The 24,789-nt window shown below is 34.8% G+C and overlaps 1 protein-coding gene across 1 annotated transcript in view; it reads right to left on the bottom strand.

The window, feature by feature from the left end:
* Positions 1 to 923: 923 nt before the first annotated feature.
* UBL3 (ubiquitin like 3) overlaps positions 924 to 24,789 on the bottom strand; it is a 56,070-nt gene continuing 32,204 nt past the window's right edge. Inside the window, exons 2-5 of the mRNA XM_036917324.2 lie at positions 16,361 to 16,469; positions 12,229 to 12,315; positions 4,158 to 4,235; positions 924 to 3,864 (exon numbers count right to left, since the gene is read on the bottom strand). Coding sequence (XP_036773219.1) covers positions 3,812 to 3,864; positions 4,158 to 4,235; positions 12,229 to 12,315; positions 16,361 to 16,469 — 327 coding nt within the window. The 3' untranslated portion in view covers positions 924 to 3,811. The remainder of the gene's footprint in view (positions 3,865 to 4,157; positions 4,236 to 12,228; positions 12,316 to 16,360; positions 16,470 to 24,789) is intronic.

The raw sequence follows: 24,789 nt of genomic DNA, 5'->3' as shown, positions 1-24,789 counted from the left end.
TTCTTACAGCTATAAAATAGGGCTCAAGAATGCAGAAAATAAAAATCAGATACTGAACAATCTTTGAATGTGTAAAAACTATATTGCCAGTTGGATAATCTGCTTAAGACTCTTAAATCACTTCCACAGCCGATTTTTGAAATACGTGTTTACCCACCTCCTTTTTTATTGGTTGAATCACAGCAGAGATTGATACTCATAAGCTCAAGCGCTGAAGTATTATGTCTGCTCTATGGTTCTTTAAAGTTGTCATTTTGAAAGAGGCAGAATAGAAATAGTATTAAAGGACACACATTTGACATCGTTAAAGACCACAAAATGAATGACAACTGTTCATATTCCAGTACTGGTTTAAACTTTACTGTCTTGGAGCGTTTCTCACTTGATCTTGCTCAGGACCTCTTTAAGAAGCCATCTTCCTGCACCCCCTAGTCTGTACAGGCTTCAGGAGAGAGCCTGCCCGGTGTCTGGCCGGGAGAAGCTGAGGGGGCCCTCGGCCATCAGCCGCCTACTGCCCACGCGCGGGCAGCGCATCCCACCCGGGTCAGGGAATTCACGCCTAGATAAAAGCCAGCAGCCTGCAGTTTTGTTTTGTCCATAATTTTACATTTACTCTTTTCTCAAGCTGTTCTTCTACGCCTAGTCAGTCGCCTTGTTTGGCTGACAAGCGGCTCTATTGCAAAACAGCAATGGAAAAAAATTGAAGACAGGCCAGTGATGGTCACCAGTAAGGATGATATGAAGGAACACGAAAGTTTGGTCATTCGCCTTTGATTCAGGTTAAATACCGAATAAAGGCTGGCACAGTGCTGATTTTACTAGGGAATGTAATAAAATTAGCTGAAGAAAAAAGAGAAAACTAGTAGACAGAGAACAAGAAAATACACCAAAATTATGAGAAGTCATTTAAAAGAAGGGAAATATTCTACAACAGGTGAAGAAAGTTTTAATTTCTTTTCACATTAAACATTGTTTACCACAATCAGCTAACAGAAATTACTGTAACATTGGTCAAGATGACAAAACTAAGGATAGATGTTTGTTACGAGAAAACCTCATTTAAGGTGAATAACAGTGTTAGATACTCTATTTTTCATGGTAGGATAAGATACAACTTATCTTGAAGAGAAAGCAAATAATTCAGATCAAGGAGACATGCAGAGGTTTTAATAAAAAAAGAAAAGCTTTGCCTTGTCCAGAACACTAAATAAAGTCTAGGATAATTTCGGTAAGATAGGTGAGTCAGGTACCAAGCGCCGGGCAGGGTCACAGGCCCATAACTCAGGCTTTATTTACATTACTCAGTCTGTGCAGTGCTCACCTTTCGGTATGTGAGCCGTTATTTTTGGCAGAGGGACCTTCAGTGGTAGCCTTGGATATGATCAATCATACTTTAACCATCAGACAGTCCAAGGAACTATTTTAAAAAGGAGAGTTAAGTGTTGTCATGTATACACTATTAAGGCATCTAAATTTTTGGTGTTTTCAGTATATAATTTTACTGCTACTTTCTATTCTTTTTTTTAATTTTGCACAACGATATTAGGGATTAAGTGATATAATTCTTTCTCTACTAATGAATCAGGTTATCCATTTTGCAAACTTTGAGGTCTTGTGAAAGGGGAATTTATAATGTGGGAACACACAGAAAATTATATTGAACACCAACAGAGAGTATTTTTAACCATCATAACAATTCAGTCATAATTAACTGATAGTCTTTAACTTTGGAAAAACGGAAGCATAATTAGAATTAAAATAGTCATTAAAAATAATTACCAGTAATATTACAAAAGAAGAATAGAGCCATAAATGGCTTAATTGCCCAACTAAGTAACCACCAGATTCTTCTTTACTCAACACTAACAGAATTCACATTTGAACTAGTCAACAAAGCATATAAATATTTAACATCTCTTGAATGTAACCCTTTGAAGAGTGGTAACAGAGACTACAGAATTCCATCCATCGTTGTGACTGTGCGCACACTAACCAGGTTAAATATCAGACACATGAGGAACACTCCCAAAACTAACAACGGAAAATGAATTCAACATGTTTTTAAAAGATTCAAAAATGAAACTAGAAAACAGTTTTAACATGGATGAGACAATGCTTAAACAATTACCAACCTAATCAAGACCTTTAAAATTACCACAGAAATGCACTACAATTTTTTAAAATTTAGTTTACAGAAAGAATCTATAAGTACAGGTTGCAGAAAGAAAATGTTTAGTGCTATTTACATTTATTTTAAAACTCTGCTCTATACAAATTTAATTCTGATCAGTATGAACAATATTTTCATAGATCTACTGCATATAAAGCCTTTCATCAAAGCATTAACAATGAATAAAATAACCTGATTACCTTTAAACAAGGCTGACCATCTGAAACCATTTACACCTAATGTTTGTAAGGGTTGTGGACACTTATTTAAGTACAGAACATAGTGTCAGCCTGCAACTTTATTTTTATAAAGGCTAAAGTTATTCATATGGAATATTGTTCTATATACTACACGCCAATCTATATTTAAGTTCTATAGTTAGGTATTTTATAAGTTTCTTTATTAAATATATTCTACACATATTTGTAATTTCATCCAGGAAGAATTTCTTCCCAGTGAAAAAATATAAAATCTGTTGTATTTTTACAGGTTTAGATGAAACTAGCTCATGCTTTAGTGCTGTGCAAATTGTTTTCTAGCATATCAATTTTAAAATGATTGATACAAAACAAAAGAATGGCATTCTTAATATGTATGCCTTTAAAAAATCAGCTTTTGATTTTAATACAATTGCAAGCACTAATACCAAATGCAAACTACATAAAGAAACAAAATTATTTTCTAAAGAGAGTTTAATTTTAAGAATTCATCGGAACTCTCTAGTGAGCAAGTGTGACGCTGGACACTGTTATAGATGAGCAACAATTACAGAAAAATTCAATCTGCTGATATCCAAACACATAAAGGTGACCAGTAAATGAGGTTTTCTAATATTTCTGCACAGTAATGGACCTCTACGAGCGACTGGACTCACCCCGTGTTAAGGCTAGGAAGCGCACTGCCCCTTCCCTGTGCTGTGCCAACAAGCGCTCAGCGCCCGTAGGACTGGAGAGTGCACGTGTCAAAGGAAAAACAACTAGTTTCATCAGCCCTCTACTGAGTGCTTTAAGCAGCAGGCACGTTTTGTTTTTCTCATTTTGTTGCAGGGAAGAGTCCCACTCAGTTTAGCATTCTGTGCAGTACAGCGCCATGGCTGACTTTGGTAGAATTCACCCAACATCTTGGTTTCTTTTCCATTTTTTCCTCTCCAGTTGGCCTAGTAATTAACTTCATTAATTGCTGAGTGTTTTCCAGGTTGGAATTGTACAATAGATTATTTTTAGGTACCATAAACAATGTTATGAACTTTGCTGATGAAAAAAATAATGTCAATCCTTTTTAGTGCAAACTCTATTTGGAACACTTGTTAGTTCTGGAGATGAAGATTTTTTTGTGGGCAAAATCGTTTCCGCTATGAAAGATAACCTCTTAACATTTCCCCTGGAGACTGGCTGCATTCAAAAACCAATATATTTTAAAACTGCTCAACATAAACAAAAACACTAGAAATAAATCATAGTGAAAAATGTTCTTGGTTCTTTCTACTCTCATGAGAAAAGATGACAGTGTTTATGGGATAATTCAGTTCCATGGAGTTACAGGCAGACTCTCCCTAAAGGTTTCTGAAGCAATGTCGGGTCTCTTCTGTCCCAGCAGCACGAAAGACAAAGACGACATCACACCGCACTCAGCAGACAGCGTTTACAGGATCACACAACAATTACTCTCTCCAGTCTTTTCACGATTCCGCTGACCTACAGAAGAAGGAAGAAAAGTCGTCTTTGTAAAAATGATTGAATTGGGATGGGGAGAGGAACCACCCAAACATAGTAAGATTTTTTTTTTTAATGTTTGCATTTTTTAAAAATTAAAAAGCTGTAATATTCTTTTAATTTTAGCTAGTTTCCAAAATACCTGGTTATTTGCTTAACAGGCTCTATTCATAAACTATGAAAACTTCTTTTTCCTCAGAATTCCAAGAAAAACAGCCGCTGTGAATGCCAGTCTCTGTGGTTCAAGTGAGAACTGGCTCCAGCACATGGCTTACCTTGAGAGTTAGGTTCTGGCAAGGTCTCTCTGGCCACCAAATGCATCACTGTCGTTTTGCCGAAAGGAAGTTTTAATGCTGTGTGAGGAGAAGACAATTTGTTTTATATATATATATATATATATATATATATATATATATATAGTTCTGATTACTATTGAAATGAGTAATCAGATCTGAAACCACTTAAAAAATTGATTGCTTTTTGTACGGCTTACCAGATAGAACATCCCTTACAAAATAAAAATAGGTTAATATTAGCAGAAATAATTTTTACAATTTGGAAGAAATTATTCTTCCCAGCTATGGCTTATTAGCTTGACATATGTGTCCATACTGTTTAAAGAAGGAGACAATGGAGAATTCATAATTGGTTAATACTGGAGATAATCTTTAGAGGAGAAAAGGAATTAAAAACTTTTTTAAAGAATACTTTTTCTAGATTAGGGAAAAGAAAAGTTTAGATTAAGAGATACTTGTTTTTCTATCAAATGAGAATGGTAGAATGGTTTACCACACCAAAGAGGCCACTATAATGTAGATATAGAAGAAATGACCAATTTAATTTTAAACATTCTCAACCTTCTATTCTCCTGTAAAAAAATAATTTTTTTTAAAAACTTACTTTAAAAGAATCACTCTTTTGGCATTTTTATAATCACTGTTTCCTAACCAAGTCTTTAAAAGGTTTTTCTCATTCATAAATAATAAAAAATTTTACTATGAAATATTCCAGACACAGAATACTGTACTACACACCCATGCATCCATGACCCACTTAAGCAAACACAAACAACAACTTCCCTGGTAATCCCTTTGTCATTATGTACATAAAACAGGAGCAGCTAGTAGAGGTGAGCTCTAGAGTTGGGCCCAGAGCAGTGATGCTTTAGTTCTGACATTCCGAACTACTTCCTCTTCACTTCACTAACCGTAAGCCTGAGGCAGGCTTAGTGAGATCATGACTCGGAGGTGGGATCCTCCTGCTGTCTGCTTTCTAAACCTTCATCCACAGGATGATGGTTAACATGTAGATTAAAAAAGAGTCCTAATTACCTTCAATACTTCAAAAAAGTGAGTTTCCACCTTATTTAAAGTTGGCCAGCTATTATTTGGTCTATTCTCTTAACTTCTGAGGTTCAAATGAAGCACGATGGCCCATAACTGTTCACTCCGATGACAAAAGAAGAGGCTCTTTGGGATAGTCTCCTAGGCCTGATTTAACATTAAAATTCAAATAAGACCTTATGTTATTAAATATTTGACTAAACATATTGGGAAAGCCTAACTGAATTTAAAATGTACACATACCAAGCTGTGGATCATTGTTACCCATCTTCTTGACTCCAGTAAGCCAGGCTTTGGTTAAAAATTGCATCTCTGCTACTTGCCGACGTGAAGCGAGTGTGAGTAAGTCATTATCTGCTCCCTAAGTTTCAGTTTCCTCCCCCTAAACTGGAGATGGCAATTCTATCACCTGCCCCTTACACTTGCGTTGATTAAATCAAACAATCTAGGGAAGGTGCTCAGTTGAGAGCCTGGCACAAAGAAAGCATTCTGTAAATGTTACTATGACCATTATCATCATCGTCAGGAGACAGTAAGGAAAATGGACCTCAGGAAATAGATATGTGAACTGAGACGTAAATTTAGAGAAATTTTGGACAGGCCTGGAAAGCTGCTGAATTGTCTACAATTTGAAGGTACAAATTGGACTGACGGGGACTGCAGGTTTTCTTCTCCATTTGAGTTTATATAGAAATAGTAGATACTGATACTGATAGTACCAAGGAAGGTGAAGGAAGAGACAAGAATCTAAAATGCTTTCTCCTTCCTTCACTGTGGAAGCTCCTTCGTTCTGCTTTCTATGACACTGTACAAGATCCAGACCAGAGGTTTTCGAACTTTACATAAAAATTACCCAGGATTTCAATTTAGTAGTAGATTGGGTGATGAGGAGAAGGGAGGGCATGGAGGAATCGCATTTCACAAAGAGCATCCTAGGTGATTCTCATACCCACTGTCTCAACCACATTTTAGGAAACACTGACCTGGAATATTCTGAATGTCAAACTTGTAACTGATCTTCACTGTCCATTTAGTAAGGCTTTACTAAAAAGATCAAATATTTTCTTTAGTAGATTGAAATTCTACGTAACTAAAAGGTTGTATCTCAAACATGGATTCAGGGCTATGTTTCAATAAACTTGATAATAAAGAATTTAAACCTGAAACTTACTGAACCCACAAAATTTCCAAAGTGGCAGAGAGTGCCCAGGCCTTGTGGTTAAGGACCATGGCTAACCCCACCTGTGGCTGTATTCCCACTCGACTTGGTATTTGTATTCATGCTGGTGCTTGAATGTCACCAGTGATACAGATCTCACCCTTGCCCACTGCTGCTTGACATTCAAATACTTCTTGTATTGAGTAAAAATCTGTCTGCCTTTGACTTCTGGCTGCTGGTCCTAAGTCTAATTCACAGGGTGAAACAGAGCAAGTCTCAAGCCAACCAAAGCCAAGACTGAGCCTTCTCCATACTAACCATTCAAATATTTGAATACAGCTGCTTATTCACATCCAGAACACAGAGAGACTAAAAATAAAAATTTCGACAATAGTTGAATGTTATTATTCAACCTTTAGCAAAAACCCAGATATACTGATCAACTTGAAGATCTCATTTGTGCTACTATGCTATTTGTCTATTTTGTTTTTGAAAATATTGATAGCAACACAGAATTAGAGTAACAACAATTAAGTCAAGCTGGTAATTATTCAGATACAAATTCCAAAAAAATACTCGTAAAAATGTACACCATTTAATGAGGGTGAATCAATAATTTGATTTTAATCAAATTCTATGATCTTTAATATGAAGTTGGAAACTTTGGGGCCACAACAGAAAGAGAGTTAACGAATTTAGTTGGTGGGAAATTGCCCACACAGATCAATATTCAAAACGAAATGGAGTCTCAAGATTCATTCATGTGGCCAATAGATTAAATACAATGAACAACTCCAATCAACATCACAAAAGCTTATGGAAGCATAATCAAAGAAAGACTAAAACAGGGCCCCATCCGTAATGAATGTACAATACAGCCAGAGAATAGCAACAGTAAATTCTTACATTAAAAGTCGGTCCATGTAACTATACAAAGAAGTATAAGACAAGTACAAACCAAAAAAGGTAAATCTTTTTACATATAATTTTTTTTTCAAATGCGTAATATGTACTTGTAAGACAACCATCTACTGAAAATGAAAAAGATTTTGGTGTCAGCTATGTGGAGGTGAAAGCACATGCTGAGAGATCAATATTCTGTAAAATCTTATTTACATCCCCCAATCTGAACAAATGCAAAGGAAGGCAGCCCAGTGGAAAAAGCAGATTGTCCCTCTAGACTAGAATCCTTGGTCCACCACATACAGTAAGTCACACATTTTCAGTGTGCTACTCAGTTGTGCAAAGGAATTGCAGCTTGCTTATTTATTTTGCTTCATTTATAGCTTTAATTTATTTTTAAATTCAACTTATTTAAGCTAAAAAAATCCACAAAACAGTTCACTCATTTCAGCCACTCCCCACCCCTGCCTCTGGCAACCACCTATCTGTTCTCTATACCTATGAACTTGGTTTATTTATTTGCTTATTTTTAGGCTCCACTTTTAGAAGAGAGCATATGGTACTTGTCTCTAAGTTATTTCACTTAGCAAATGCCCTCAAGGTCTATCCATATTGTCATAAATGGCAAGATTATGTTCTTTTTATGGCTAAATAATATTCCTCTGTGTGTGTGTGTGTGTGTGTGTGTGTTTCTTCATCCGTTCATCCATCACTGTATGCTTGGGTTGCTTCTGGATCTTGGCTGTTATAAAGCAATGCTGCAATGAACACAGGGGTGCATGTATTTTCTCTAGTGTTCTCATTTAATTTGGATAAATACCCAGAGGTGGAATTGCTGGATCAAATGGTAGTTCTGTTTTTAAATTTTGAAAAAAATTTTAAAAACCTGTATTTCAAATAGCAGATATCTCTTAGTAGATAGCAGCACTTTTTAGACCAGTTACAACACTGCCACTGAAACTTGGTTATGTGTGAGATTATGTCCTGAAATGTTCTACCTACATGTTATTGCCATAATAGTCATCTGCGTTCTTCTCCAGCCCTCATCACCCAGTACTTTTTAAATGGTGGATTTTATCTGCTTCTACTATGTAATACTACATTGCCCTGAAGGAAGAGATCCTGTATTTCCAATTGTTAAGTACAGTATTGGTACATAAGAAATAAATATATGCTCAATGAGTGAATGAAAACATTTTGCCTTTAAAGAGAAATAGGTTAAACATTTCATTGTGAGGTTTAGAGAAAGAATATTATATTTAAGCAAAGATAGATGAAACTAGATCACATCATTTGCCTATAAATTTCTAGTATCAGAATATATTTGAAATACATGCTCTAAAAACAAAACAAACATTGCTGATGGTAGAAAATGGACCCCATAAGGGGGTACCATTGAGTCAAATTTCTCCAGATACAAAAATTAATAACTAACTGACAAACCCCTGGACCAGATGGCTTCACTGCCGAATTTTATCAAACATCTAGAGAAGACCTAATACCCATACTCTTTAAAATTTTCCAAAGAGTAGAAGAGGAAGGAATACTTCCAAACTCATTCTATGAGGCCAGTATCACTCTAATACCAAAACCAGGCAAAGACACCACAGAAAAGGAAAATTATAGACCAATATCCCTGATGAACATAGATGCAAAATACTCAACAAAATATTATCAAACAGAATTAAAAAATCATCCATCATGGCCAAGTGGGATTTATTTCAAGGATGCAAGGATAGTATAATATTCAAAAATCCATCAACATCATCCACCACATAAAAAAAAAGGACAAAAATCACATGATCATCTCAACAGATGCTGAAAAGCATTTGACAAAATTCAACATCCATTTATGATGAAAACTCTCAACAAAATGGGTATAGAGGGCAAGTACCTCAACATATTAAAGGCCATATATGACAAACCCACAGACAATTTCATACTTAACATAAAGAAGCTAAAAGCTTTTCCTTTAAGATTGGGAACAAGACAAGGATGCCCACTTTCCCCACTTCTATTCAACATAGTACTGGAGGTCCTAGCCACAGCAATTAGACAAAAAAAAGAAATAAAAGGCATCCAGATTGGCAAGAAGAAGTTAAACTGTCACTGTTTGCAGATGATATGATATTGTACATTAAAAAAACCTAAAGAATCAACCCCCAAAATATTAGAACTAGTAACTCAATTCAGCAAAGTTGCAGGATACAAAATTAATATGCAGAAATCTGTTGCATTCCTATATACTAATGATGAACTAGCAGAAGGAGAAATCAAGAGAACAATTCCATTTACAATTGCATCAAAAATAATAAAATATCTAGGAATAAACCTAACCAAAGGAGGTGAAAGACCTATGCCCTGAAAACTACAAGACCCTCATGAGAGAACTTAAAGAAGACACCAATAAATGGAAATACATCCCATGCTCATGAAAAGGAAGAATTGTCAAAATGGCCATCCTGCCTAAAGCAACCTACAGATTCAGTGCAATCCCTATCAAAATACCAACAGCATTCTTCAACAAACTAGAAAAAATAGTTCTAAAATTCATATGGAACCACAAAAGACCCTGAATAGCCAAAGCAATCCTGAGAAGGAAGAACAAAGCTGGGGAAATTATGCTCCCTGACTTCAATCTCTACTACAAAACCACAGTAATCAAAACAATTTGGTACTGGCACAAGAACAGACCCATAGACCAATGGAACAGAATAGACAGTTCAGATATAAAGCCACGCAGATGTGGCCAACTAATATACAATAAAGGAGCCACAGACATACAATGGGGAAACGACAGCCTCTTCAACTGGTGTTGGCAAAACTGGACAGCTACATGTAAGAGAATAAAACTGGATTATTTTCTAACTCCATACACAAAAGTAAACTCAAAGACTTGAATGTAAGTCATGAAACCATAAAACTCATAGAAGAAAATATAGGCAAAAATGTCTTATGTGCAACTTTTTCCTGAACACATCTCCTTGGGCAAGGGAAACAAAAGCAAAAATGAATGGGACTCCGTCAAACTAAAAAGCTCTGTACAGAAAAAGATGCTATCAGCAGAACAAAAAGGCATCCTATGGTATGGGAGAATATATTCATGAATGACATATTTAAGAAGGGGTTAACATCCAAAAATATAAAGAACTCACATGCCTCAACACCCAAAAAGAAAATAACCCGATTTAAAAATGGGCAGAGGGTATGAACAGACACTAGAAATACAGATGGTCAACAGGCACATGAAAAGATGCTGCACACTGCCAATTATCAGGGAAATGCATATTAAAACCACAATGAGAGATCACCTCACACCAGTTAGGATGGCCAACAAAAACAAATGCTGGCAAGGATGTGGAGAGAAGGGAACCCTCCTACACTGTTGGTGGGAATATAAATTTGTTCAACCATTGAGGAAAGCAATATGGAGGTTCCTCAAAAAACTAAAAATAGAAATACCGTTTGACCCAGTAATTCCACTCCTAGGAATTTACCCAAAGTAAACAAGATCCCTGATTCAAAAAGACAGATGCACCCCTATGTTTCTCGCAGCACTATTTACAATAGCCAAGACATGGAAGCAACCTAAGTGTCCACCAGGAGATGAATGGATAAAGAGATGATATATATACACAAAGAAATATTATTCAGCCATAAGAAGAAAACAGATCCTACCATTTGCAACAACATGGATGGAGCTAGAGGGTATTATGCTCAGTGAAATAAGCGGGCAGAGAAAGATAAGTACCAAATGACTTCATTCATTTGTGTAGTATAACAACAAAGCAAAACTTAAAGAAGAAAACAGCAGCAGACTCACAAACTAGTGATTACCAAAGGGAAAGTGTTGGGGAGGGTGGGTGGGGAGGGAGGGAGAAGGGGATTAAGGGGCATTATAATTAGCACACATAATTAGGCAGGTCACAGGAAGGCAGCATAGCACTGAGAAGACAAGTAATGACTCTATAGCATCTTACTATGCATCACAGTGACTGTGATGGGGTGTGGTGATGGGACGATAATATGAGTGAATGCTGTAACCACAATGTTGCCCATGTGAAACCTCCATAAGACTGTATATCAATGATACCTTAATAAAAATAAAATAAACTACTTTGTCCAAGAAGTAAAAAAAAAAAAAAGATTAATAGCTAACCAAGTGTTTATTATACACCAAATATTGTTCTAAGTGCTTTGGAATAAACAAACAAATTTAACTCTCCCAACCTAGGAGGTAGGCACTGCTGTTATCCCATTTTACTGCAGAAGAAACTGGGACATAAATCAGTTAGGTAACTTGCCCAGGGTGACACAGCCAGTAAGGAGTGGAAAGGATACAACCTGGACAGTTGGGTTCTAAAATCTGCTCTTTGGATTACTACATTATACTTTCTCTCTAATGTTACTCATTTACCTTTATTCTTGCATGATTTGTTAAATATATCAGTAACAGTCAAACTAAGTAATTTCATTACATTGAAAACCAATTATCATAAACTTATCCTAGTTTGTGTGTCTGGCTTTCACTTACCAATATTACATGTAAATTATATTATTCAAAAGTACAGTCAAACTGAATAATTTCATTATATTGAAAACCAATTATCATAAACTAATCCTAGTTTGTGTGTCTGGTTTTCACTTACCAATATTACATGTAAATTATATTATTCAAAATTTATAAACATTTATAATAGGTATGGACTCCTACCTATAATGGGGTTTTATTTCACAAGGTAGAGTTTATTTCACAAGGTAGTAAATACTTATCATAGTGCTAAAATTAAATTTAACAGAATACAAAATGTTGGCATATCAAAAAAACAGAATTCATATTGAGTTTGAAATCATTTAGTAAAAGCAAACATTAGCATTTAAATGGATGAATAATGCTGCCATGAGACAGACAGTAAACCCCATTGCAAAGGTGACTATTACCTCCTAATGTGACATTTCCATGTAGAAATCGTCCTTGATAAATAAGTCGTAAAATATTTGGACTGCTGACTTGCTCTTCTTCCCAATCTGAAATGAACCAGTAACTTGTTAGGTGTATCTTAACACAAAGTAAAAGTGCTACTGCATTGTTCTAAAAATTCAGATCAAAATCAGACAGAATACATCAAAGCCACTTGCAGCTTCCTAATAATTGGAAAGGTCACTGCTCATAAAACCACCTGCTCGTTCTTTTCATTAAATAGTCAGAGCTGCAGAAAGACTAGTTTTTTCTTTACAACACTAATGGGCCTGAAGTTTAAAAATTAAAACAAAGGAGTTGGGAAAAATCTGATCACAAATGTCATCTGAAAATTAATTTCAATTACTGGTAATTAACAGAGAAAATTATAATGTTCCAATATTTGTGCCTTCTAAAATATGTGTCTGCGGCTAGAAACAATAGGTTTAACAAAGACTTTTAAAATAATATATTAATAAAGAGAATTAAAAAATAGTACATCAATAAAACTCGAGAACAAAAATTTTAAAAAGAGAATTAAAAAATTTAACAGTGTTTACTTTTGGATAATGTAGATTTCTTTCTTACTGTCTTTCTGAAATCAATTGGTAAACATTAGAGAATACACAACTTTAGTTCACTTTACCCAAAATACTCAGAAGAAACTAAAAAAATTTGTACTATGCAAATATGAAAGGTATGGAAGTGCACAAAGCCCATCAAAAGAGAAAGTGGTAGGTAGGCTAGGTAACAGAATTATTTCATTTTATCATGTAACTTAAGTTATAGTAAAATATGGAGCACTGATTAAATAATGGTTAGGGCTAATAATTTTCATTAGCATGTAGGTATAATAATCTAAGCTGTGATTCTGGTAAAGATTTGAGAATTCCATTATCATCTTTCTCAAGAATTCTACTATGATGCATCTGTGTCCTACAGAGGATCCTGTTTTCGGGAGGTGATAACCGTCAACACAAAAACTAGTTTACAAAATCCTGAAGAGCAGGTGGCAGAAGACAAAGGTGGCAAGGAGAACATTTTCCTTTCAACTTGTTTTGAATATTCGAAATGATGAATATGAATTCGACAAAATCGGTGTCCCTTGGTGACTCAGCACAACAGAAAGGTGCCGAGGAGAAGGGAATCTCCATCATCTCTCCACTCCCCCCCAGGCCTCTGGGGCCTCCTCTCCCCTCCCCGTTCCCACCTCCTGGCTCACCCCTGTTGCCTTCTGACTTTAGTCCTCAGAGGCGCCTCTTCTACTAGAAAGACCAAATAAGCCTCTGACACTGTAGTATGCATTACTTTGAATTCACTGCACTCAAAATTAACGCTGAATAGCATATTTCTGTTCAACATGGAAGTGTTCCATAGATATAAAGACAAATACAGTAATTGTCTAATTCATGGGGAAAAAAAATTCTAAAAATAATAATTTTTTTGTGATGCATAAACTTGAAACTACATACATCGTCTAATACAGAGTGTCATGATTTCCATATATTTCAATGATTTAAATAATATGCTATCTTCCTTTCCCTCTCAGAGGAGCTGAAATTGAGAGATCTGTAAAAGAGTCATGCTTAAAGGAGGAATTTCATCTACTAGTAATATATATTTAGTGTATTATTTTTTTTGATCTGTAACCCAGTAAGAGCTATGTGTCTATTCCACCTATTAACAAGGTGGAATATGGTTTATTCCACTAAACTGAGTAAGACTATGCCAAAGAAAATGAATTCCTTCCAAAAACATATTGCACAAAGTGTTTTCTTCTACTGATTTAATATGTACTATACTTTTATTACTAGCACCAATATATACATTTGCTAGCCTTCAGTGCACTATGTGACACACTGTAGAAATAGATTTTTAATTTAAATATTTTATATAAAATAAAAATTATTTTTATTCCTTGCATTGGCTAAAATTGCTACGTAGAACTGGTAAAATGAGGGAAAACTAGGTTCAAGAAATTTGTATGTGAAAATAAGTGATATAGAATTGACACAACCAATTTCCAATACCAGTAGGTGGTTTATTCATTTGGGAAACTATTCGTGGCAAGATCTGTACTTGAGTCTTACCTTTGTTTATCATTAACCAGGAAATCTTAAGGAATTAAAACTAATTTTAATATCTAAGTCAAACATTTATGAAGGTAAGAATTTCTTTTACCCCAAGTTATAAAGCTGTTCAAATAAAATAAATTTTTGAGAGAGTCACTTTTTTTGTCATGTCATCTTTTCTACAATATCCATAGATATCAAAAGTTATCTTTACCACCACCACCCCCAATCATAAAAGTAATCTTTTATATCATACCTAGCACAACATCACTATTAGACAGGTATTTAAAAATGCTTTTCATCCTGATAGTTACCTATCCTGCCTGGTTTTGCAGAAAATCCAATATTCTAAGGGCTCCAGGTTTGGTCTGCTTTAGCTTTTCTGGAATTCCTTCTTACCTGTCAGCTTTACCTTTGGTCCCTCCCTGATTTAGGAACTAGCATTGACTTGCCCTCGGTCACCAATGGGAAGAAAATCTCAATCATTTGAAAGTAAATCATTTGTCTAAATTACTGTTTCTTAAATTAAGATCTCTGAATTCTATGTTCTTAGGGTGTGAATGTCCTCTCCAAGAATTTTTAAACTGTGTTTTCACTTGAGTGATAATCTGGAAGATATTACTTAAGATAATTCAAATAATCACTTTATAACCAAGTACAGCCTTGGGATTTCAGTGCCCAAGTATGCATTTAAGTTCATAATTATACTGGCACCAAGCAGTAACTCACTGTCACGAGGCTAACAAGAACAGAGGTTGACTTAATACATAAATGGTGCATTTTTGCAAAGTGGAAGCTAAATGACAATTTGGGACACTGTGTAAATGAAGGCTTTGTGGTGAATCTGCAGATAACCGGGTCTTCATAAGCAAGCAGGAGCACTGACACGGCCGACTCAACAGCGCCACACTCACAGTGCAGGCTGTGAGTTTTTGCAAAAATATATCGTCTGGAACATCAATGTTGTTAATTTGAGCATTATTGGGTTTTACAGTTATAGCTGCATTTTCTTGGTAGATCTGTTTTAGTTTTATGGTTATATATGAGTTAATAAGGATAAAGAGCTTTCACTGTGTTTTATGATTCTATCTTTAGAAATAAACATTATAATAAAAATAATGTAAGTCAGCACTAGGGAATCTACAAGAATTTTCTTCCTATAAAAAAGTCCCAAATATTACTTAAGGTTGAGAAACACTGATGTAACTGGTTCATTTTATATACACTGTGTTCCTTATTGAAACAGTCTTGTTCTTTAAAAGTCCAAATTGCCTTGGGTAGTAAAATTAAGTTAAATCAGCTGAAACAGTCATATCATTATAGTATATGCCATAAAAAGGGTCGGGATAACTTGGGGAAAGTTCAAAGAAAGAACCCAACCTAAAGACTCGATCTAGAGTAGTCAGACATTGTCTTACTACATAGAAGAGAACCAGAGCAAGGAAGGAGTATCACATACACCCCCTCAACATTTCGTTTGTCATAGATACCAGTCTGAGAGTGGAATGCATAAACTGACTTACACCTTCTTGACTTTGTGGTAGTTCAGAGAATGCACAAAGAGACATGAATTAGAAATTAACTTTGGGTCAAATTCAACCTTAAATAGGCTATGTACAAAACAGACTAAAGAAAATGTATTATAATTTATTAAATATAGTTTTTCTTTCCTTTTACTTTGTTTTGATATAAATAATTTTACTGCTATGAAAGTGCATATGTGTGTGTGTGTTAGTTACTTTGTGTTTTCTTTTAAAAAGTAATTTCATTTACATTAAATAATTTCATTTACAGTTCTAAGGCAAAAACAGGACTTTGTACACTGGCTTCTTCGCCACTTTGCAATGAAGAAGCTGGAGAGCAAAATCTAGGGAAGGACACAGTGATTGACCCTTTTAAACTTGAAAACTTAGACCCTCAATTATTTGTTTGGTCTTCTATATTTTTGTATATTTACAGCTCTTATATTTATAACTTTGTAAAACGAGGTTGGGCATAAAGAATTAACATTATTCATTCTCAAGAGAAAAACACCACTCACCCATTGGCCAGTTGTCATACACATGTTTTGCAATGTCAGAGGCAGAATCATTGGGAGAAAACAGGAATTCTTTTGTTTTCCCACTTACCAAGATGAGGCGCAGATTTATCTGAAAGAAAACAATGATTCTTTTAATATAAATCTTGAAATTTTTAAAGTAAAAGAAAATGACTCATAATCTTTTCATTCCAATCACATTCTAAACTATTACTAATGCCATTTTCTGGTTTTTTTTGCTTAAATTCTGTAAAGTTTTTTTTAAGAATGGGAATTTAGTATATGATTTTATTTTCATTATTTAATATATACAGGGGGATAGATAGATTTGCCATAATAAATTAACACAGGAAACCAAAATTCACTATGCTTTTAAGTGTTCCAACAATGTTCAGAATTGAACTTTTACAGGTTATCACTATTACTACAATAGAATACATATTTTCCATTGAAAATTAATGAAAGTGGCAATCCTGTAGATTACATCACTAAGCAGAAAAAAGATTTAGTTGACAATCGACTTCTTAGAAAAAAATAAAGGAAACAATAAATTATATGACTTTTTTAATCTATAAGAATCATTCAAACCTAAGCAAATTAACCAGAAACTCTAATTTTAAAGAACTTTATTACGGTTAATGGAGGAATCAATAACACTAGTTACTTTAATCCCAACTGCACGATCAGTATTTCCTTGGGAAGGAGAGGACGAGCAGCGTGTGACAAAAACACAGATTCACGCTCAGTGGAAAATCTAAGGTTTGATAACAGGATTAGCATTTTTGAGATCCACTTGATTTACAGTTCCAAGTTAATATATATTTGTTTATACTACTCTTAACACACTTTCCAAGATGTTCACTTTTTAATTTTTATCTTTATCCATAATTAACTTGTTATCTTTGAAAACCACAATATTCATTCATTTCCCTATAAGTTACAGAAATACAAGTGTGATTTTCTATGCTTCTGGGACTTCATTAAGACAGCAAATAAGACCTTCCCAAAAGTTGGGTCTGGTATGGAACCAAGCCCCGTGACTAGCCTACTTTCTTTATGTATTAAGAACAGAGAATGTCATTGTACCAGATTGAATGGTGCCAGGTCCCAGGTTACTCAGGCTCGCCTCTTCAGTTACCAATATATTTTTCTCTTATTAAAAAATGACAGAAAATCTTTAAGATGGCAGAGTCTAGGATGACTAAATTGATGTCTGCTGCAGCACAATCAGGGTATCAGGTTACTCATTTACCACCACTGCCACCATGGCTAATGCCACTCCTAGTGTCACATCGCTTCAAAAATGTGTTGAAAGTTATAAAATACGTCCTCTAGAACAATGCTATATACAAACAATTCTGAATTCAATGGGATGAGACTGGATTCCATAGTAGGTGGGCAAGAACTTGATTCCATGTTAGAAACTATAGTCTAACTAAATGCACATTACATCTCAATTAAATTTTTTTCTAAAAGATAAAAGAAAAAAAGAAGATATAAGAAAAAGAATTCTATATTCCAGATGAAAAACCCTTTCAATGTGTCCAGTTAGATTCTCACTGCCTTTTCTAACTAGAATGAAATTAGACCAAAGAGCTTAATACAGGAAGAGATCTGATGAAATCACACTGGCATAGAGAAGTATATGATCCAGAAATATTCTAAGTTCCATTTGAACAAAATGTTGCAATGTTACAATTAAACTGTAAGACAGTACACCTCATTTATTTCCTATAACGAGTAAGTGACAAGCGATTCTTAAAGCAAGGAATCCAACATCTATACAATACAATGTGAATTTTAGGTCTCACAGATACATCACTATTCACAGTTGTCTCTGTATGAAATTTGGTATTATGCTCTGAACATACATGGACTCTTTTAATGGCTTCAAACTACCTTATAAGGACTCTTTAGTCATTAATGCCCAAGAAATTATACCCCTCATAATGGTTCAGCCACATGGATTTGTTTAACCAGAAAGAAACGGAATTAAATTCAAGCTTCCTAAGGAGCTATGTAAATGATATAGATGGAGCTACTATTTCTTGGAATAATCTTTTAAGTTTAAAATTAATTTCTATTAGGCTTTTATTCAAATTATAATATTTAAAAATAACAAAGAAAATAGAAGAAAAGCATGTAATCCTTAGAATCTGTAAAAGTGGCACCAAAGCATATTTTATATTTTCCCTACTATCCATCAATATGGAAATGGAGAAATAAAGGTAGTACCTCCTTACTATGGAAATACAGTCTTTACGCAACATGAGATATAAATCTATATGATCTGACATGGAAAGATGTCTACAGCAAATTAAACAAAACAAATTAATACACCCACCCCAAACCATAAATATGTAACATTCATGCAGCAAAGTTCTGAGTGTTTCCTATTTTAGAACTGATACACATGAGTGTTACCACTAAACTGGTATTTCACTTTCATATTTTAAAATCAATGGTCTAAGAGATTTATGTTTACCTAGATGATCAGAGTGTTAGAAAATTTTCACCTCTAGATGTGTTTGACACAAGTTAAAAAAAATATTTTAAAAATGTTTACGGGTGGACATGAACTTTTCAGTTTGACACAGACCCTGCTAATTCCTACTTGCTCACAGTGACCTGCTTCATACACTTATGGAACCTGCCTGGCCCCAGAAAAAGCACTGAGTTTCTAACTCATGTTAGAGTTTAGAAGTGGCTTTGGGCTACAAAATGAGAATAAAACGTAGGGTAAGATTTAAACCTATTTTGAGGGATCCTAATCACCCATTGGGTGGGGAAGGAGAGAATATGACAACTGTAAAAGAAAGCCTATAAAACATAAATCTCAGAATTCATCAAATCTTATAGTTAAAACTATCTCAAACTGACAGTAACAGTTAAAGACTGCTTCAAAAAAGAAGCTTATGTCCAAAATTTAAAACAACAGCAATAAACCCACAAAATTAAGTTGCTAAGTAAAGGAACACATTACCTGAAACACTTCCAGGGCCTGGAACAGTGTCCGGCACATACTAGGTGTTCAACCAGTATCTGACTAATACTTCAGTTTCCTGAGTTTCAAGATATATATGGAAATGTAGACCTGAAAGGTTAGCTCTGAGATTCAAAGCCAGGCTTCAGCATTCTGGGCATTTTATCAGATATAAACTGGAATGGCAGTGATATGGACATGTGGATAGTTCCACCATGTAAACACCTCAAATCTTCATTTGTCTCTGGATCTTTACTGTCTAGCAGCATACCACCATTTACATAAATGCTATCATTTAGTAAGGCACTTTGAAAAGTAAAATTAAATCCCAGCTAACATATTATATGAATATTGTGCCTAGTTTTCAAATGAAGAAAAAGATGGGGTTATTGATATTGAAGATTAACAGATGAATCTGGACTTGTTCCTATGCTAATATCCACATAACAATCTTGCTTCTAGACTAGAAGTATGAATCTGCCTCAGTAGGCAGTCAAGTGCATCTCAGGACTGTAACACCAATAGAGGAAAACACTGAATCCCCATAATTTCCTTTAGAAGAAATCTTGAAAGTAATCACCCAGATAAACATCTGGATACACAACATTGGTCAGTAGTTAATTACTCCTATGTCATAGTAAGATCTTCTCCAGTTTACTCAGGTAAAAAGATGTCAATTATAGCTCTTCTCAATAAATGTACGGCAATTCCTATAAATGTGGTTCCTTTTAAAAGATTATGTACCAATTAAAAAAGATTTATTAATGAAAGATTTTTTTACTTCTTTGAAGCCAAGCTAAGTCAATCCATAAAATACCTTAAAAAGAGCCCTTGCCTGTGCGGTAATGGTATTCTGATACATCAGCAATGGGGTACAAACAACTCTTATTTACAGCTTAAAATGTGATATAGTACATGCACATACTTGTCTAAAAATAAAACTGTTAATCAGGACCCTGAATGACTTGGTAAGAGATGGAGCTCCTACATGATGTAGTAAAATTCCCAAGGGATGGCATTTAGATCATGCAAATGAATTATATATTTTATAATTACTTTCAAGGCAAAACAAATCCAAATGAGACTATTAGTGAGATAGAACTACCATGATCTCTTCCTGTAAGGCCAATGGAAACAACATGCAGAGTTAATTTCAAGTTGAAAAAAAAATTTCAGCCAAATTGCCATTTCTATTAGATTTTTAGATCAATTTGGAGAAATCTCATCCAGAACCTAATTCATACAACTTGTTTTCAATTGGACAGGATGGAAAAAAATTAGAGGAAGGAAAGAGGGACAATGGAAGATAGAATTAACTGGATTGGTCTTTGGAATTAAAACTGGTGATTATGGAGATGGGCCATGCCCTTTAAAAGAAATATGACTGTTTTCTACGAGAGAATAACATGCTGATTAGGAAAGGAATTCCCACTTTCTTCATCGAGAGTCTTTTACAGATGAAATGAGTATCAGGGTTCATTCCAGGGAAGCACTTGCGCATTTGTAGTGCTCATTCCTGCCTTTTCTGCTACAGGGCAAGCAAGTGGCCAGTAGGACAGATGTTAGCCTTTCTTTGTAAATCACTTCTGAAAACCTCTCAATTTATCTCAAGGGGATTATACTTAGTAAAAAAGCCAATTCCAGAAGGTTACACAGTATATGATTCCATTTACATAACATTCTTGAAATGACAAAATTATGAGATGAACAAGAACAACAGATTAACGGTGGCCAGGTTTGAAGGGGAGGGGAAGGGACAGGAGTAGATGGGTCTCCACAAGGGAAGGACAGGGCTGCTTGGGATGGAACTGTTCTGCACCTTACGGTGGTCAGTGGTCACGTTAACCTGCATGTGATAAAACTGCACAGAACTAAATATACACATGTGCACAAATATGTGCATGTAAAACTAGAGAAATCTGAATAAAGTCTGTGGATTTTTATCTGTGCCAATGTCCTATTATGATGATGTATTATAGGTAAGATGTTATCATTAGGGAAGAAAACTAGGTCAAGGTTATATGGGATCTTTCTGTACTATTTGTTACAACTGCATGTGAATCTATAATTACCTCAAAAAAAATTTTTTTTTAAAGCACTCAACTTGTTAACAATTTATATGGCTTACATATCTGTCTTATTTTTCTTATTTGCATCTGAAGATGAATAGGGCTTTAAAAAATACTATTGCATTAAAATAGCTACCTGATCTAGGAAAAGAAAGACTTAATTCCATCCATGACTTATTTTAAGATAGTGTGTGAATTTGAAAGAAGATAAGCACATTTGTAAATGGCATACTTTGAATTTCTGTTAAATGCTAAAGAAAAAATGCAATGATGGAGCAAAGAAATGTGTTCATTTTTCTACACAGGACTGATTTAAAATAATTACTCAGACAATTGTAGTGCTTAAATATGGTAATTATATATTTCATAAACTTTCTTTTAGTCATTCATTTATTTAAATATTTTCTGAAAGAGACACTATTCTTGGTGCCTAGGTTTGAAAAGATTTAATATAAAATCCCTTGAGGATTTGATAATCTTGAAGCTATGAAAGAGACATAGAAACAATTATAGAGGAGAGGGATAGCTAGAATTTAAAACTTTAAGTGCATAGCAAATATTTGCTAAATGAATTATAAACCGAATAGGAGGGAGATCTGTGCATCTCAAATTCCAGAGTAGGGTACGTATGGCACAGTGAATAAAGGAGTAAAAATGCTAACAGCAGCTTGCCATTTATTGCACGGCTTTATGCATTTTAGTATCACACTTAGTTACTACTCTGCTTGCTCATCTCTGAAGCAGGTATTACTACCCCCAGTTTAGAGTTGTGGGAAGGAGTTTAGAGACTTTAGTTGGTGGTTAAGCTGCGATGTGAACCCAGATCACTAACAACACAACATCTACCGCTCACCATTCTCCTAAGTGAGCCAGGTGGTCCAGCCAATTCCTTCCTCTGGTCTCCGTTATTCATCTCCGCTATCATCTCCACCACTTTTGCCCTCACTATGCTCCGACCCAGGCATCTTATTTCAGTCCCTCAAAACCACTGAGTCCTTACTTGCCTCAAGGCCTTTTTCCACTGGTTGTTCACTTGCTTGGGAATGCTGGCTGCTCCAGGCTCCCCACCCCAACCCCCACACACCCTAGTTTATGTACATTTGGGAGGGGAAGGCATAAATAAATCCTCCCAGCCTAGTCATCCTGGATGAAACAATGGAACTAAATTTTTTAAGAAAGAATAGGAAAGTAATTTTAAAATAGCATTAGTAAAGCCAGGAAAGCATTCCTCTTCCCCACTGGGATGGAGCAGCAGTTCTACTTGTGAAGGAGAGAAGGCACTGGTGAAAACAGATTTTAACATCTAAGAAAATACAACTGAATTCTTGTCTTTGAATTTATTGGTATTATGGAGTCATAAACTGAGGTATATTAATATTTGCTAAATGGACTGAAACAGTGAGATCTTTTTCTACATTCTTTTTAGCACCTAGCATGATGGTGATTATAATGTATGTGAAATATTAAATATTTATAGGTAAAAACCTCGGTAGGATTCCTTATATTTAATTGCAGAAACACTTAATCTACCTTGAAAAATAGGTAAAAGGGAAGCCAGATAGTTCTCTAGCTTAAGTTCCCAAGTAAACTTCTACATCATCTCATTTTACTTGCAATGTGAATTTCCAGAACATTTAACTCATTTTAAAATGTAGGTGGAGAACTATATTCCAAAGCAAAAGTGAATGCTTTCTGAATTATATGAACCCATGAACTATTTATTCATTGAATTATTTTTTTGAGCACTAACATGAACAAGAAGCTACTGGGCTATAAAAGTGAATTAACAAGAGTTAACTGGCCTACTTAATTTCAGTGTAGATTGAACTTTTTTCCTCATCAGTAAAGAAACAAAGAAAACATTTCTGAATCAAATGTAGCTCAAAATTTATACAGCATTTAAGTGCTCAGCACATACTAAGTGCCTAATAGGCAATTATCAAAAATTATCTATCATTATCAAAACCATCACTGATTTAGTAAATCATGTAATACTAACTATATAATGCTCTTTCTTTAAATACTTTATAATGTACATTTACTTTAAGTTGGGAAACTGATAAAATTCCATAAGACTGAACAATATACTTTTTGAGAATCCTTGCAAATTACTCATAAAATTATAATTTTTTTCAATTTCCAAATCCTGTAAATTTAGAAAACATTTAGATTCTGAATTTAAATTACGGTTCTACAGGACTTTAATCCCTGACTACAGGATAACCTTTTAAAACTTGAACACAGGATGCAAGCTAGCTGCTTTAGCCATATTTCAACATGGAATAGTAGCAGTCTAACGTCCAATACATAGTATCAACCAAACAGCAAATTTGAATGAAAGCAAAGAACTCTCAGGGGGACACTTACCTAGAGAAACCTTTGTTTCCAGGAGGGTTTTTAACTCTCACAACTCAATTAAGAACGGTTCAGTACAACTTCTGTCAACCAAGCATGGAAGATACTGCATTACAGACAGGAGAAAAGGAGCTGGTACAGACACGGCAGTAAGAGAGGGTGCTGAGGAAGGACCTATATTCATCATGGGTTTTCATGTATTTCAGGAAGGTAACAATTCTCTTTTCTCTGCCCATCTCCCATTAGTGGAGATATGATGGTATAAGTTCTTTGGCTAAGAGCCTTAAATTAGGGAGAAGGAAACTTTTATGTATTGAATACCAACCATGTACATACTAGAAGTTTTCCTTCTTATTTGAGTTCTAGCACACAACCTATTTTGGCACCTACTATATGCTTTCTCTTCTAATCACCTACTTAGTCCAATAAATCCAGGATGAATCTTTTAAATCTATTGTTAGAGAATGTCAAAGTGACTTTCCTCTTTACACAAACTGAATTATTTGTATCACAGTTTTATGAAAGGACGGGATATATCCAGAGATGGTCTTTAATATCAGACTAAAATCTACAAGACAGACATCTTAGAAACACAAAATTGATAGTTTATCTTTCCATATACTTCTTAAAAAATGAGGAAAATGGTTTAGACTTGATACTATGGCTGTAACTAAAAAATATGTATTTTTAATGTGTACCTTTGTCCTATGAAGGGGAAATGAATGGTTCTCTGAGGGACTGTTCTAGACGACTGTGAAGGTCCCTTCCAGCTCTAATATCATACGGTCAGCAGTAAACAAAAAGGGCACATTACTTAGAAATATACAATTTTATAATCACAAAAAATAGATAGGAAACAAATATTCAGTAATGACCAAGTTATTTCTATCAGTCACACTTTGTATCTGACTTAATAGAGGTGGAATGATGTAAACACACTGTACCTTCATTCCTCATCACTAACTCTTATCTTTAATTCCCTATAAACCAGTGACTACTGGAGCCACACTAATGAACAGCATTCC

This window comes from Manis pentadactyla, chromosome 2 (genome assembly GCF_030020395.1).
Source record: "Manis pentadactyla isolate mManPen7 chromosome 2, mManPen7.hap1, whole genome shotgun sequence".
NCBI lineage: Eukaryota > Metazoa > Chordata > Mammalia > Pholidota > Manidae > Manis > Manis pentadactyla.
Note: the sequence above shows the minus strand (reverse complement) of the source record. Positions and strands in the feature narration are given on the sequence as shown.